The following is a 17,961-nucleotide window of genomic DNA, read 5'->3' on the forward strand; positions in this document are numbered from 1 at the left end:
AGAGACCAATCAGGATGCTCGCTCTCGCTCTCCCTCTCAAAAAAATCTATTTCTGGGATATTGTATATAATTTCCGGGCGTCAGGGAGCCATTATCGATATGCGGGAGACTCCCGGAACTTCCGGGAGAGGTGGGATGTCTGCTACTACTACGTCGACTCAGGCCTAGGGGGCTGGCGTTGGGCCAAATGACGGTCTCTCCACTTCTCCCTCTCCCTCATCAGTGTGTTCAGTTCATCTACATTAGCCACGCCGCTGTCTTCTAGGAGCGTGTTGACCATAGTCTTGGGAGGGTGCCCAGGGTTCATCCTCCCGTGCCTGGGCTCCCATATGATGGCTAGGCTAGCAGGTAGCTCGGGGTGGCGTAGACAGTACCCCGCTAGTTGCAGTCTTCTCGCCTTGATTTTAGTGGAGAGCACCAGTAGGTTGTTATAGGGCTCAACATTCGTCATGTGCTGTTGCCAACTCACATCAAGAGCCATCTGGAGCATTCGTGTATAGCAACCATCTAGAGACTTTCGTATCGTCTTGGTGAGTGTCCATGGCTCACATCCGTATGTGAGAATGGACTCTATGACTGCTATGAAGATCCTCTTTTTAAGTCCTCTGGTCAGGTTCGACTTCCAGGTTTCCTTAATGTCGTTCATTGCCCTCCGCGCCAGCGCCTTCCGTATCTTTATGTCCTTCTCCGAACTCATCATTCTTGACCCGAGGTACTTGTAGAGTAAAGTCGGGTCAAGTCTAAGTCGAGTCAATATAATTCCTGGCAATACACATAAAAGTTGCTGGTGAATGCAGCGGCCAGGCAGCATCTCGAGGAAGAGGTACAGTCGATGTTTTGGGCCGAGACTCTTCGTCAGGACTAACTGAAAAATGAGCTAGTAAGAGATTTGAAAGTGGGAGGGGGAGGGGGAGATCCGAAATGATTGGAGAAGACAGGTGGGGGAGGGATGGAGCCAAGAGCTGGACAGGTGATTGGCAAAAGGGATATGAGAGGATCATGGGACAGGAGGCCTAGGGAGAAAGAAAAGGGGAAGGGTGAAGCCCAGAGGATGGGCAAGGAGTATAGTGAGAGGGACAGAAGGAGAAAAAGAATATATATATTAAATAAATAAATAACGGATGGGGTACGAGGGGGAGGAGGGGCATTAATGGAAGTTAGAGAAGTCAATGTTCATGCCATCAGGTTGGAGGCTACCCAGAAGGAATATAAAGTGTTGTTCCTCCAACCTGAGTGTGGCTTCATCTTTACAGTAGAGGAGGCCGTGGATAGACATATCAGAATGGGAATGGGATGTGGAATTAAAATGTGTGGCCAATTCCTTCCCTTTTTGTCTTACCCTCTTCTCCCATCAATCCAACAGTTTTATGTATTCTAAAGGATAATGTAGCCCATTATCCCACAGATCTTGCCATAATCTCCTAATTCTTAGCCCCACCAACTCCTTAGCTTCTGCTTTGCTAAGTGGAAGGTCTATATCCACAGGTAAACTGTTAATAGGTTTTTTGGCCAAACAATCAACCTGCTCATTCTCCTCAACATCTCTATATGCAGGACCCCATAAGAAGACATGTAGACCAATACTTTGAATTTGAAATAAAGTTTGAAGAGCTTCCAGCAGTAAATCAGACTTACTGCTAGAACAACCTGTTTTAAGACTAATCAAACCAGAAAAGAATCTGAACAAATTATAACTTTGCAAAGACAGATGTGCTCCACCCACTGTAAACCCACAATGGCGGCAACCATTTCTGCAGTATACACTGATAAATAGTTTTAGTAAGACATTTCTTTATTGTTACCTGTAGTTCAAGCACAAAAACAGCCACACTGACATTCCCCGTTAAATTATCTTTTGATCCATCAGTAAAAATGGTTAACATATCACAATAATTTTCCTGAACTTACCGATGAACCAAAAGAATCTCGGGCATATCTGGATCTTGGATTTCATTAAATCATGCAAACTAAATCAACTAAAGCCACTGGAAAAATCCATGATGGGGTTACTGAAAAAGCCACTGTGGGACAAATTACATAATCCCGCAAACCTATATTCCTAGCATGATGAGAACCCAAACACAAGGAAATCTGCAGATGCTGGAATTTCAAGCAACACACATAAAAGTTGCTGTTGAACGCAGCAGGCCAGGCAGCATCTCTAGGAAGAGGTACAGTCGACGTTTCGGGCCGAGACCCTTCATCAGGACTAACTGAAAGAACAGCTAGTAAGAGATCTGAAAGTTGATGAGAACCCAGCCACCCAAAAGTAAAAACACTCTTCTTGTGATGTTCCCAACAGTCACCCAACACACTTTTCACGGGGTGATCGTTCCTCTGTCCGCTCAGGTTAACCCAGTATGTTAACGATCACTTCATCCTCCGCAACTGTAAGGGTAATTGTCCCATTTCAACCAGTGAAGCTGAAACAGGGGACGACCTTACTGCAGTACAACCGCCTTAATGCCTGAGCTTGTATCACGTTCAAACATATTAAATTTGAAGATGAAGCTGATCCATAAGCCACACAGCCATAATCTAAATAAACAATTATATATAGAAACAGGGATTTTTGTGCAGCACCCCAAGAATATCCACAATAGACACCTTAGGATACTTACTGCCCCTTTACATTTGTCAATTATCTTACTGATATGGTGCTCCCACGACAGCTTGCTATCCAGCCACGTGCCAAGAAATCTTACCACTGACACTTCCTCAAGAGTTCGACTATACGATTTAAAATTAAGTGCAGGTCTATTGATCCTCTTTGTAAAACACATAATTTGTGTTTTTGCTACTGACAGCTTAAAACCCCATCTATTTGCCCACTGTTTGATCTTATTAATTGCTAACTGCATCCTATGTACAGTTAAATTGAAAAACTTCCCCTGATCCATAAAGTTCCATCATCTGCAACAAGTGATTTACCCACCCCAGTGCCTACCTTGGAGAAAATATCATGAATTATAACATTAAACAATAAAGGACTGCAAATACAGCCTTGTGGAGTCCCATTCTCTATCTCATATAAGCCTGAAAATACCTTTCCTACCCTTACCTGGATAGACCGTCCAAATAAGAAACTCAGAAAAAAATTATATAGCCTTCCTCCCACTCCTAATGTGCATAATTTAATCATAAGACCGTCCCTCCATAACATACCATATGCTTTTTGTATATAAAAAATACTGCTATTACAACTTTTTTATTTACCTGAGCTTTCCTAATATCGTCTTCCAAATATAAAACGGAATCCAATGTCATTCTACCCTTCCGAAATCCGCTCTGATAATACACTTTATCACCTCTTTTTCCCAAAATACAATTCAACCCATCTATTACCATATGTTCCATAAGTTTACACAAATGGGACATTAGTGATATTGGTCTATAACTAGAAGGATCCGACAGGTTTTAGAACAGGCACTACTACAGCTATCTTCCATGGGGGGGGGGGGAAGATGGCCTGAATTCCAAATATGATTCAAAAATGTCATTATCTTAAGAGAGTTGTCAGCCATATGTTTAAACAGACAATAACATATATCATCCTTGCCTGGAGCTGTCTGACCTGTACTATTGCAACATACATCAAAGTTGCTGGTGAACGCAGCAGGCCAAGCAGCATCTATAGGAAGAGGCGCAGTCGACGTTTCAGGCCGAGACCCTTCGTCAGGACTAACTGAAGGAAGAGTGAGTTAGGGATTTGAAAGCTGGAGGGGGAGGGGGAGATGCAAAATGATAGGAGAAGACAGGAGGGGGAGGGATGGAGCCGAGAGCTGGACAGGTGATAGGCAAAAGGGGTTACGAGAGGATCATGGGACAGGAGGTCCGGGAAGAAAGACGGGGGGGTGGGGGGGTGACCCAGAGGATGGGCAAGAGGTATATTCAGAGAGACAGAGGGAGAAAAAGGAGAGTGAGAGAAAGAATGTGTGCATAAAAATGAGTAACAAATGGGGTACGAGGGGGAGGTGGGGCCTTAGCGGAAGTTAGAGAAGTCGATGTTCATGCCATCAGGTTGGAGGCTACCCAGATGGAATATAAGGTGTTGTTCCTCCAACCTGAGTGTGGCTTCATCTTTACAGTAGAGGAGGCGTGGATAGACATGTCAGAATGGGAATGGGATGTGGAAGTAAAATGTGTGGCCACTGGGAGATCCTGCTTTCTCTGGCGGACAGAGCGTAGATGTTCAGCAAAGCGGTCTCCCAGTCTGCGTCGGGTCTCACCAATATATAAAAGGCCACATCGGGAGCACCGGACGCAGTATATCACCCCAGTCGACTCACAGGTGAAGTGATGCCTCACCTGGAAGGACTGTTTGGGGCCCTGAATGGTGGTAAGGGAGGAAGTGTAAGGGCATGTGTAGCACTTGTTCCGCTTACTATTAATAGCTTTCATAAGTTCACACAAAGAAAACTCTATGTCACTGATACTATCATTGCTACAGCTAGCTTCCAACACATCAGGGCACTCACTTAGAATCTTATCCCTACATTGTTTAGCCTCTTCACTTAAATTATCTTGATTATGAATTGCAGCAGATGAGTGAGCCAGTAACTGAACCTTCTCTATTTCATTAACTATCGTATTACCTTCTTTGATCAATCCTGGAATGTTATTAACTCTATGAATTCCAACCTCCCTCCCCCATTTTTTAATAATTCCACAAACATATCTGAGATTAATACCCCTTCCAATACTATCACAACATGACCTCCAGTAAACCATTTTCACAACCTTCTCTACCATCCTCACCATGGCCTGTACTCTTTTATACTTAATAAGGTCACTCCGAGAGTGATACTTTTTAACTTTCCGAAACACCTCTGCACACTCCTCGGTCCACCATGGTACAGCCTTTCTCATATTAATGCCCCTCTTTAAAAGGAATCACTTCCACCGCATTTGATGAATAATGTGACATAATCTTTCATTTCAGAAATCCACATCATCTTCAACATTCAGCCCCGATAGACATTCATCACATGAAGCCTTAAACCGCTCCCAATTTGCTTTACCAAAACTCCACCTCCTAAAAGTGGCCTCCTGTTCCCTATATAAATCCGCACCCAAGCTTAAAAACATAAGAAAATGATCACTTCCCTAAGTTTCAACTCCCATGAAATCCCACTCACTCATTCCAGCCAGAATGTTTAAAACTAAAGTTAAATCTAAAGCAGTTTCAGAACTATTATGAACATTAAATCTCACCCCCCCATCGTTAAGATACACAAAATGTGAAATATCTAAAAATTCCTCTACAATCAAACCATTACCATCATTCTGCAAACAACCCCACAGTGAACTATATACATTAAAATCCCCACACCATACGACCCTTAGTGAACTAGAGCTACATATGCTTTCCAAAAAAATCAATCAAAAGCTTTCCACAGGGGGCGATAAAAATTTACCACTTTAGGTTGCTCTCTCGTCACCCTCAATCCTTAAAGGCTGTGAGGCTCGTTGCTCTCAAACCTTATAGGTCGAGGGGCTTGTTGCTTTCAATCCTTATAGGCTTGTCCCTGCACACTCTCCCAGCAGCTAGCCAATCACTTTGAAGATAAGTGTAAATCTTAAAGAAACATAAATACACATAAAAGTTGCTGGTGAACGCAGCAGGCCAGGCAGCATCTCTAGGAAGAGGTACAGTCGACGTTTCGGGCCGAGACCCTTCGTCAGGACTAACTGAAAGAAGAGCTAGTAAGAGGTTTGAAAGTGGGAGGGGGAGGGGGAGATCTGAAATGATAGGAGAAGACAGGAGGGGGAGGGATGGAGCCAAGAGCTGGACAGGTGATAGGCTAAAGGGATATGAGAGGATCAGGGGACAGGAGGCCCAGGGAGAAAGAAATGGGGGAGGGGGGAAGCCCAGAGGATGGGCAAGGGGTATAGTGAGAGGGACAGAGGGAGAAAAAGGAGACAGAGAGAAAAAGAATGTGTGTATATAAATAAATAAATAACGGATGGGGTACGAGAAGGAGGTGGGGCATTAGTGGAAGTTTGAGAAGTCAGTGTTCATGCCATCAGGTTGGAGGCTACCCAGACGGAACAACACCTTATATTCCGTCTGGGGGAAGAACACCTTATATTCCAACTGGGTAGCCTCCAACCTGATGGCATGAACATTGACTTCTCAAATGTCCGCTAATGCCCCACCTCCCCCTCGTACCCCATCCATTATATATTTATTTATTTATATACACACGTTCTTTTTCTCTCTCTCCTTTTTCTCCCTCTGTCCCTCTGACTATACCCCTTGCCCATCCTCTGGGTTTTTCCCCTCCTCCCCCTTTTCTTTCTCCCTAGGCCTCCTGTCCCATGATCCTCTTATATCCCTTTTGCCAATCACCTGTCCAGCTCTTGGCTCCATCCCTCCCCCTCCTGTCTTCTCCTATTATTTTGGATCTCCCCCTCCCCCTCCCACTTTCAAATCTCTTACTCACTCTTCCTTCAGTTAGTCCTGGCAAAGGGTCTCAGCCCGAAACGTCGACTGTACCTCTTCCTAGAGATGCTGCCTGGCCTGCTGTGTTCACCAGCAACTTTGATGTGTGTTGCTTGAAATTCCAGCATCTGCAGATTTCCTTGTGTTTGCACATAAATTCATTGCCTTTCTAACATAGATTAGTCTTCTTTCTCTGAGTCCTATGAAAGTTTAAGTCACTTAATAAAATTACTCATCATTGCATTTTTACATTCCACCACAGCTACTGTTAGGGATTCAGTAGTTATGGAATTATGTGAATATAGAAAACGTTAATTCAAACAAGAACCAGCTTTCAGTTCGTAATGAAAACAAGAAGCGTGGGGAGAGGAGGTAGAAGTACAAGATTGAAGGTGATAAGTGAAACTGGGAGAGGGGGAGGGGGATAGGAGAGGATCGAAGACCATGGAAGAAAGGTAAGGGGGAGAGGCACCAGAGGGAGATGATGGGCAGGTAAGGAGATAAGGTGAGAGAGGGACACAGAAATGGAGAACGGCGAAGGAGAGGAGCAGGGGCAATTAGAGGAAGTTCAAGAAATCAATGTTTATGCCATCAGATTGAAGGCTACCCAGACGGAGTATAAGGTGTTGCTCCTCCAACCTGATTGCGGCAGTAGAGGAGGCCATGGATTGACATGTCGGAATGGGAATGGGAGGTGGATTCGAAATGGATAACTTCCAGTAATTGCCCCCCACCTTCTCATTCCTATTTCCCTCTCTCACCTTATCTCCTTCCCTGCCCATCACCTCACTCTGGTGCTCCCTTTCTTCTGTCCTCTCCAATTAGATTCCCCCTCCTCTCGGCCTTCATGTCTCTCACCGATCAACTTCCCAGCTCTTTACTTCACCCCTCCCCCCTCCAGGTTTCACCTATCACCTGCCACCTTGTACTTCTTCTTCCCCTCCTCCCACCTTCTTAATCTGACTTCTCCCCGTTTTTTCCAGACCCAAAGAGGGGTCTCGGCCCGAGACATCGTCTGTTCACTCTTTTCCGTAGATGCCGCCTGGTCTGCTGAGTTCCTCCAGCATTTTCTGTGTGTTGTTTTGGATCTCCAGCATCTGCAAAATCTGTCATGTTCAACATACTGTACCAATAGTCACTTTATGTATATAATCTAATCTTATGTAGTTGTATTTATGGTGTTTTTATTATGTTCTATATACTTTTTGTACTTTTGGATCCGGAGTAACAATCATTTTGTTCTCCCTTACACTCGTGTATTGACAAATGACAACAAACACTGTTGAATCTTGAAGCAAACAATATCATTGTAGTTATTGAAATTTGCCCTTAAGAGTATAAAAATGTGACATACTTTAAGATTAGGAGACTCTACCGAGAATGCCTGCTTGTTGTGATGAATAAATACCACTTACATCAACCAGTTTCACTCTGTTCACAGTCAAAACAGCTATCACTAAGAGACCACACTTAACTCTGAGCAAACCTTTCCCCCCTGAAATTTTACTTAAAGAAGCTCTGTCACTGATTAACCACTCATTATCCTCTCAAAGATCAATGATGTGATTTCATTCTTAATCACTGCCACTCCTGCCCTTTACCATTTTCCCTTTTGTTCCTGCAGAACATTATATGCCACAAAAAGTGTTATTGCCTACAATAAGGGATGAATATTGGAAATTACTTCTTTTTAATCACATTAGTAGGTTAAATGATATTTGTTCAAACATTCCTGAGAAGATTAAATATATGAACTAGGGTTTACAGTCTTTACTGTGGAAAGACACCAGCTGTATGCCAGAGGTCCGTGAGTGTCAGGGAGCAGGAGTGATTGCCATTGCTATTACAAAGATAAAAGAGCTAAGCAAACTGAAAGATTATAAAATGGATAAGTCAACTGGACCAGATGGACTACATCCCTGGGTCCTAAAAGAGATTGCCAAAGAGATAACGGGTGCATTGGTCATGATCTTTCAAGAATCACTTGATTCTGGCATGGTGACCGGGACATACTATCTATTCCTAAATGGGTAGCATTGGAATTACAATCTGTTCAGGGTTATACACTTGGTTCTATTTTAGGTTCCTCTCTTCCTTTTGATTCGAAACGCCTTGAGCAGGTCTCTAACCCGATAGTTAAATATGCTTTGCGCATTTGGTTTCAATTCAGAAAATTTTTTGATCTTAATCAATTCGGGTTAGCGATTCCTATTTTAGGTAACATATTTTTTCCTCCCTCTTTTACGGATCGCGCTTTTCAAACTTGGAAGACTAAGGGTATTTTACGGTTTTTGGATTTATTTTTAGATGGTTCCCTTATGTCTTTTGAACAATTATCTAATAAATATAACTTATCAAGAATACATTTTTTTAGATATTTACAAGTTAGAAATTTCCTAAGTACTATACTTTCTTCCTTTCCAATGCTTCCTCCTATATATATTTTAGATTCGATAATTAACCTTAATCCATGTCAGAAAGGTGCATCGGCTATGATTTATAATATTATTATGAAACTTAGGAAAGCTCCATTTGATAAGATTAGGGTAGATTGGGAACAGGAATTGGGGCTTACCATTTCTGTGGATGATTGGGGGCAGATTTTACAATTAGTTAATACTTCCTCTATTTGTGCTAAACATTCCCTAATTCAATTTAAAGTGGTTCATAGAGCACATATGTCCAAAGATAAGTTAGCGCGTTTTTACTCGCATATTAATCCTTTCTGTGATAGATGTTCGGGGCAGATAGCCTCTTTAACTCATATGTTTTGGTCTTGCCCTACTTTGGAAACTTTTTGGAGAGATATTTTCAATATTATTTCTAAGGTATTAAATATAGATATCTCTCCTCACCCTATTACTGCTATCTTTGGACTACCTAAAATTTCTAGTAATCTTTCCCCTTCAGCCCGTAGAATGATTGCATTTCTTACTTTAATGGCGAAAAGATGTATTTTACAACATTGGAAAGAGCTTAATGCTCCAACTACCTTTTTTTGGTTTTCTCAGACGATTTTATGTTTGAATCTGGAGAAAATTAGAAGTAACCTTTATGATTCTTCATTTAAATTTGAACAGATTTGGGGACCTTTTATTCGATATTTTCATTTAATGTAATATTTACCCTTCTTGTTTTTTTTTCACTGTTTTAATGGAGGTCGGGATTGAGGACGTGATTTTAAGTTTAACTCTGTTTGGTTTCAAGTTAGCCCATTGCTTTGCTTTGCTTTTAGTTAGTTGCACGGTGGGTTTTTTTTTTGGGGTTTTTTTTTCTTTTTTTTTCCATTGATATATATAAAATCTAGTATACTATTATGTTATCTTGGTTTCTTATGCTTAAATTACATTGTTTGTAGTATTTTCTTTTTGGTATTGTTATCTTTTGGAATTTTATTATACTTTAACATTGTATTAATGTTTATATGGCTTACCTTTTTTGTATACTTACTCAATAAAAAGATTTAAAAAGAAAGAAAGAAAGATTCTGGCATGGTGTCGGAGGACAGGAAAATGCAAATATCACTCCACTCTTTAAGAGGGGAGAAAGACAAAAGAGAAGAAATTATCGGCCAGTTAGCCTAACCTCAGTGGTTGGGAAAGGTTTGGAGTCCATTATTAAGGGCCGGGTTTTGGGTTACTTTGAAACTAATGACCAAATGAGTGAATTGAATTGAATTGACTTTATTATTTACATCCTTCATATACATAAGGAGTAAAAATCTTTACGTTAGGTGTCCGTCTAAATACACAATGTGCAATTATAGTAATTTATGATAAATATCATGTACAACAGGATAAATATAACATAGAAATACAGTTGTGTCAGCATGAATTAAGCAGTCTGATGGCCTGGTGGAAGAAGCTGTCCCGGAGCCTGTTGGTCCTGGCTTTTATGTTGCAGTATCGTTTCCCAGTAGGTAGCAGCTGGAACAGTTTGTGGTTGGGGTGACTCAGGTCTCTAATAATCCCTCGGGCCCTTTTTAAACACCTGTATTTGTAAATGTCCTGAAAAGTGGGAAGTTCACATCTACAGATGTGCTGGGCTGTCCACACCACTCTCTGCAGAGTCCTGCGATTGAGGGAAGTACAGCTCCCATATCAGGCAGTGATGCAGCCAGTCAGGATGCTCTCAATCCTGCCCCTATAGAATGTCAGCATGGTTTCCGTAAAGGGAAATCTTGCCTGACAAATCTGTTAGAATCCTTGGAGAAAGTAACAAGCAGGGCGGACAAAGGAGAGACAGTGAATATCATGTACTTAAGTTTTCAGAAGGCATTTGATAAGGTGCCTCACATGAGGTTGATTAACACGATAAAATCCTATGGTGTTACAGGAAAGGTACTGACTTGGATAGAGGAATGGCTGACAGGCAGGAGGCAACAAGTGGGAATAAAGGGGACCTTTTCTGGTTGGCTGCCGTGACTAGTGGTGTTCCTCGGGGGTCAGTACTCACACCACTACTTTTCACATTGTTTGTCAATGATTTAGGTAGTGGAGTTGGTGGCTTTGTGGCAAAGTTTGCAGATGATATGAAGATAAGTGGAGGGGTAGGTAGTTCTGAGCAATAGACAAATTACAAGAATGGACAAAAAGTGGCAGATAAAATATAGTGTTGGGAAATGTATGATAATGCATTTTGGTAAAAGGAACAATAGTGTGGACTATTATCTAAATGAGGAGAAAATTCAAACATCAGAGGTGAAAAGGGACTTGGGACTCCTCGTGCAAGACACCCAGAAGGTTAATTCACAGGTTGAGTCTGTGGTAAGGAAGGCAAATATAAAAACAAGGAGATAATACTGAAGCTTTGTAAAACACTAGTCAGGTTGCACTTGGAGAATTTTCAACAGTTTTGGGCCCCTTATGTATTGTCATTGTCAAAGTAAGGATGTATTGTCATTGGAGATAGAGAGAGTCCAGAGGAGGTTCACAAGGATGATTCTGGGAAAGAAGGGGTTAACATCTGAGGAGTATTTGGCAGCTTTAGGCTTGTACTCGCTGGAATTCAGAAGAATGCGTGGGTATCTCATTGAAACTTACTAAATGCTGAAAGGACTGGATAAGGTCAATGTGAAGAGGATGTTTCTTCTGTTGGGGGGTATCCAGAACTAGAGGGCACAGTCTCAAAATTGAGATGTGACCTTTTCGAACAGAAGTAAGGAGGAATTTGTTTTTTAGCCAAAGAGTGGTGAATCTGTGGAATGCTCTGCCACGGACCGCGGTGGAGGCCAAGTCCGTGATTCAAAGCGCAAGTTGATAGATTCCCGATTGGTTGGAGCATCAAAGGATATAGTGAGAGGGCAGATATATGGGGTTGAATGGGATCTAGGATCAGCCATGATGAAATGGCGGAGTGGAATTGATGGGCTGAATGGCCTAATTCTGCTGCTTTGTCTTTTGGTCACAATAAGTTTGAAATTGTCAGTAGAATATGTTAACAGATCATTTCTGTTATAAGTACACATTTCTTTTAATATTATAACATTTTATGCAAAATTCATTAACGTCATAAAATACTTTCTTTTCCTAATACTAGTTAAAGGAAGAAACAAACACCAGTTGGGTATAATTAAGTTTTGCATGAGCACTGTTTATTGATTATATAAAGTGTATCTTAGAACGTGTCATGAAATTATTCCCAACATTTGGGGGTTAATTGAGCAAGCAAAAACCTTAATTTGTTAATGGCATAATGTCAATAAAGCCTTGCAAATAGTCTAGAAATCAGTTTTTAATTCCTTATCGAGCTGTGATTAACCAAATGTAAACTTGTTATGTATAAAATGCAAAACTGCTTATGCAGAGTGCAGCTTTTGTGATCAAAGATAGCAAAAGATTCCGAGCTACTCAAAAATATTTAAAATTAGAATGGAATGAACAACTTGGTTTCACAATGAGGACACAAACATTTCAGGAGATTACAGAAAAGCTGGAGCACTAATGCCATGAAGCCCATAACAACAACAGGTGATGCAGCTCAGTTATATGTCATTCATTATAACTCAGATCAGTAAGGTGTACACTTTAACATGTGACATGTATTCACTGGGGTTTGAACCTCCCTGAACTCCCTATCTGGAGATGCATCATTTGGTGTGAATTAGGGAGTGCAGTAGTTGTTTTCCCCAGGTAAATGGTACCCTTTGGAAGTACAGCACTGTTGGACTATTACATTGTAAACAGGCAGTGAGAGATGGCAGCGAGTTTAACCTTCACAGTTTAAAAAGTTAAGGGAGAACATCAGAGCATCTTACATTCAATAATACAGAGTACATTGGGAAAGCAAGACCAATATGTAAAAATTACATTTAAAGTGGACATCAGGAGAATCTGTTTATTCAAATGTGCAAACTTGGAATCGTCCACCAAGGATATTAGCGCCAAAAGCAATGAAATACAGATGAGCAACACACATCAAAGTTGCTGGTGAATGCAGCAGGCCAGGCAGCATCTCTAGGAAGTGCCCTGACGAAGGGTCTCAGCCTGAAGCGTCGACTGTACCTCTTCCTAGAGATGCTGCCTGGCCTGTTGCGTTCACCAGCAACTTTGATGTGTGTTGCTTGAATTTCCAGCATCTGCAGAATCCCTTGTGTTTGCAAAATACAGATGAGCTAACAGAATAGCCTTCTCAGTAATAACCTTTCTCCATTTCTTTGATACAAGTTTGTGCTTTTGTCACAAAGCCTCACTGGAATATCTTTACAATGTACATACTGACCACAATATATATGTTTGTAGTTTGAAAAGATATCCTTAACTATCATATCACAAATGATATATCAATGTCTCAAATGAAATGAAGACACTCCCAGACTTCAGGTACAACACCAAAGTTATGCAGTACACACTTGGGTGCTACATTTAAACAGCAGGATTCTGGGTGAATTTCATTAACTATTTCATCATCAGTAATTCCCATTCACGTTACGTATAATAGGCCCAAGTAATGCTATGCTCCTGGAACATATTTCTCCACATAGTTTGGTATCTATGAGATCCAGGAAAACAGGGACCATTTTCCATATTATGGAAGCCCCTTCACAGGGAAGGCAGACATCGATGATGAAATTCACCACAAACTTCAATGTGCCGGCTAAGGCTTTGGTCTACTGAGGAAATGGGCATTTGGAAATCAAGTCCTTAGATCTAGCACAAAGCTCATAGTCTACAGGGCAACAGTGTTCTGGGCCCTCCTATTTGAGGTCAGGAAGACCTTCAGCAGGCTTCACAAGACACTGGAAAAATCCTCCAAGTTCACTGGAAGGATGAGCAAATCAACATCGGTATCATCTCCCAAGACAACACCCCCAGTACTGCAGCCCTAGTTCAGCTCAGCTAGGTTGGGTAGGACATACGACCCACACATCCTTGGCCTTCTCCATGGCTACAGTAAGACAATTGCAAATTCGAAGAACAACACTTCATAGTTCACTCTGATAGCCTACAATCCTTTGAGCTTTCCAACTTCATCCAACCCACCTCCACTGTGTTCCTCTCCCTCTCCCACCAGTCCGCCCAGAATGTCTATCTATTCCTCCTCTCCCCTCCATTTCTCCCCCATTAGTTCCCCATCCCCAGCATCTACATCCCATTTACCCAGGTCTTCTTATTTGGTTCACCCCCCCAATCCCCTCCCCACCTGGATCCATTACCCCTCCCTTATTTGTTTCTCTTATCATCTACCAGCCCCGACATCAGCCCTCCCTCCTGCCACCTCCCTCCACTTGCATCCAACTGCAACCCCCCAACCACCCCCCCCCCCCGAGTCTGGTCCCACCGATCACATACCAGTCTCTCACCTCTATATACTGACTATCTTCCTTCTACAATCTCAGTTGTGATGCAATGTCTTGACTCAAAACATCAACACAGCTCTTTGCCTCCTCAGATACTGCTTGACACGCTGGGTTTTTTTCTGTGCAGCAGATTTTTTTTTTTAACTGCTCCAAGCTCTGTCATGGGCAGAAATTACCAGGGACACAGATTTCAAAGATGTGCTCAAAGCTTCCATTAGGAAATGCACCATCCTCACTAACCCCTCGGAATCTCTGGGACACTGATCAGTCAAGGTAGAGAAGGTCCATTTGGGATACTATCCAGGACCTCAATGAAATGCATCATGAGCACACAGAAATCCCTTGGAAGAATGAGACCACTTCATAGACTGCCCACCTACCCTCCATATCAGCCACAATCTGCCTGATCTGTGGAGAAGTCTGCAGGTCCCACATTGACATTGTTACCCAATGCAGAATCTACAAAACTAGAGTGGAGGTAAGTTATTTGATGCCAAAAGATGACCTAGGGAGAAGTAGATGCAATATAATTAGATGTTAGGAGACTTTTGTTGATTGACTAATAATAAATGGGCTGTTGACTTCGTTGAGAAACTCTGCACAGAAATTCCCTGATTGAAGATATATATCACCTTTATTCATGAGGAGCACTTTATTTTTTTTATATTTATTGAGATTCATCACGGAATAGCCCCTTCTGGCCCCCTGAGCCGTGCTGCCCAGCTACTCTAGCCTAATCACAGGACAATTCACAATGACCAATTAACAGGCCAACTGGTATGCCTTTGGACTGTGGGAGGAAACCGGAGCACTCGGAGGAAACCCACATCTTCATGGGGGAACAAACTCCTTACGGACAGCGGTGGGAATTGAACCCAGGTCGCTGGTACCGCAAAGTGTTGTCCTAACCAGTACACCACCGTGTTGTGTGCAATCCTAAATATAAAAGTCGCAGCTTACTCAAATAAAGCAATTCAAAACTTTCTTAGTCATCAACAATTTCCATAAAAGTCATTTCAATTTTCTTCAAATTAACTGTCTTCTTCAAGTAAGTTAATTTAATAAGTGCTATCTATTTTTACCTAATTGCAAATCCACCAGAAACACTCTTTGAATAAATTTAAAATAATGAGGGCTGAAAGGACAGGAGACTTGACTTGCGCTATTCGACAATCAAACCATAATCAGAAGCAAGTTAAGTTCTATGGAGGCAAAAGGTGTACATCAATGCGTCGGGTCTGGAGCAGGGTCTCAGCCCAGAATGTTGGCAATGCACCCTTTTTCTCCACAGATACTGCTTAACCAGGTGATAGAGAGCATACGTTCTGACTGCTAGTGAAATTCTTCAAAGGTACAGGGTGAGAAGGGGACAAAAGTACTGCATAATGATAGGAAGTAATAAAAGAGTGGTGTACCTGATGTTGGAAATACCTCACTGTAAAACAGCTTAAGTTATAAACATTTGATCCTGTTTCTGATTACGTCATTAAGAGCTCACACACGTTGATGACTTCATTACATGATAAAATATGATAGAGAAATTAAACGATTATTAGGGTGAACCGTCACAGGAATTGGCCTGGAGGAACGCTACCCCAAAAAAGTAGGATCCAACATCAAGGGCCCCCATCATCCAGGCCATGCTCTCTTCTCAGGCAGGAGGTAGAAAAGCCTTCAACCCCACACCACCAGGTTCAGGAACAAATACTACCCTTCAGCCATCAGGCTCCTGAAACAGAGTGGATAACTTCACTCACCACAACACTGAACTGATTTCACAACCTACAGACTTTCTTCCAAGGACTCTATACTCACGTTCTCAGTATTATTTATTTATTTATTATTTGGGGTTTTTTTTTGCATTTGCACAGTCTGTCTTCTTTTGCACATTGGGTGTTTGTTAATCATTATTTATGTGGTAGTTTTTCATTGATTCTATTGTTTTTCTTTGTTCGACTATGAATGCTTGAAAGAAAATGAATCACAGGGTAGTATATAGTAACATATGCGTACTTTGATAATCAATTTATTTTGAACTTTGGTTAACTTCCCAATAGGACTTCACTAGAAAACATCTTATGGGGGGATGGTGTTGCCACTTATAGAGGAGAACAGCATGAGACAGATGTCAAGAAACCAAGCAGCGAATTCTTAAAAACCTCTTGACTGAAAAAATGGTGAGAATATGGTACTCTCCAACAGCTAAGGCCTGAGGACCTTAATTTAAAGGCAAGTTAAATAAACAGACATGGGAGGAGGCAGTAGAGAAATACTGTTGGCTATGCAAAATGACTAAGTCTTGAGTGAACTACTGATTAATTGCATGGAGAGATGCACAATTATGCTGCACCACCTAGGGATTCCATACTGCCACAGGCTTAAAGAGATCAGATCTTTTTTTCTTGTTGCATAATCAGAGAATAATAACATTTGATATCTTCGAAGTATGCAAACTCCAGGACCACACTTCCACAAACAGGAAATCTGTATTTTTGTTAAGCCTCTTGCTACCTTTTAGGAGAGAGACGTACCAGGTTATACCCTGTATATGCTACTTGAGTTTCAAAAAAACAAGGAAGTATTTCCTGTGGACCTTTAAAATATACATTTACTGAATAAACTTCATGGTGTTTTACAATGAACCCCATGTATGCTGGCTGTTGTTTTTATTACATGCAACAACTTTCTTGTCATAGCACAGACTGTTTGCTTGCTGGAGGCATTGCAAATAATCTAAAAGCAGCATATTAGCAAAAATTTGACCCAACAATAATCACCCCATGTAGCAAATTACAGAGCAATCTTCCTTTGTGTAAAAATATTGCAAGCTATGTTTCATAGAAGAAAAGAATTAAGCTTTTTTAAATCACTCTCGTGTGGCAGCCTCGTGTGGACTTTGATGCGAAATGAAGTGTTCAAAATTGAACAAAACCTCTTTCAAAGGCCGTGGAGCATGTTGTCGTGGGACTCTTCCCATCAAACATGGAACACCCTATGGAAGACAAAGAAAAATGTTGAATCCGTAGGACTATATAGAAGAAAATCTTTACAGATTTTATGTAACTGTAAGAAATTAAAACAGATGAGTTGTACTGGCTGTGGAGATTATACAATCAGCAGAATGTAGTGCAGACCTACATGGACTAAGGGTATATTTAGAGTGGAGGTTGATAGGTTCTTGGTGAGAAAGAGTGTCAGGGAGAAGGCAAGAGAATGGGGTTAAGAGGGATGATTGAGTACACGGTCGTGTAGCGGCTAGCGCAGTGACATCACGGCGCCAGTGACCCAGTTTTAATTTCTGCCGCTGTATGGAAGGAGTTTGTATGTTTTCTCCGTGACTGCATGGGTTTCCGCCTGAAGCTCCGGTTTCATCCCACAATCCAAAACAATGGACGTAATTGGGTGGTGCAGGCTCATACCGTGCTGTATTTCTAAATAATCCACAGTAAAGTAAAAATGAGCCATGATGGAATGGCGGAACAGACATGATGGGCCAAAAGTCCCAATTTTGCTCCTTTGCCTTATGGTCTGAACTGAAATAGGTTCCTGAACCATTAAACTAGAAAGAGCGCAAAGAAGATTTAACAAGGATGCTGCCATGACTAGTGGACCTGAGTAATAGAGAGATGTTGGTCAGGTTAGTACTCCATCCCTTGGAGAGTAACTCACTTGTAGAAATATATTTAAACTTGAGGGGCTAAGACAGGGTCACTGTCTT

General features: G+C 41.6%; 1 protein-coding gene across 1 annotated transcript in view; it reads right to left on the reverse strand.

The window, feature by feature from the left end:
* Positions 1-14,226: 14,226 nt before the first annotated feature.
* The window catches only part of nos1 (nitric oxide synthase 1 (neuronal)), a 112,807-nt gene continuing 109,072 nt past the window's right edge, over positions 14,227-17,961 (reverse strand). The window contains exon 28 of the mRNA XM_063034459.1: positions 14,227-17,235. Within this exon, the coding sequence (XP_062890529.1) occupies positions 17,220-17,235 (16 nt within the window). The 3' untranslated portion in view covers positions 14,227-17,219. The remainder of the gene's footprint in view (positions 17,236-17,961) is intronic.

The sequence above is a fragment of the Mobula hypostoma genome, chromosome 27 (genome assembly GCF_963921235.1).
Source record: "Mobula hypostoma chromosome 27, sMobHyp1.1, whole genome shotgun sequence".
Lineage (NCBI taxonomy): Eukaryota > Metazoa > Chordata > Chondrichthyes > Myliobatiformes > Myliobatidae > Mobula > Mobula hypostoma.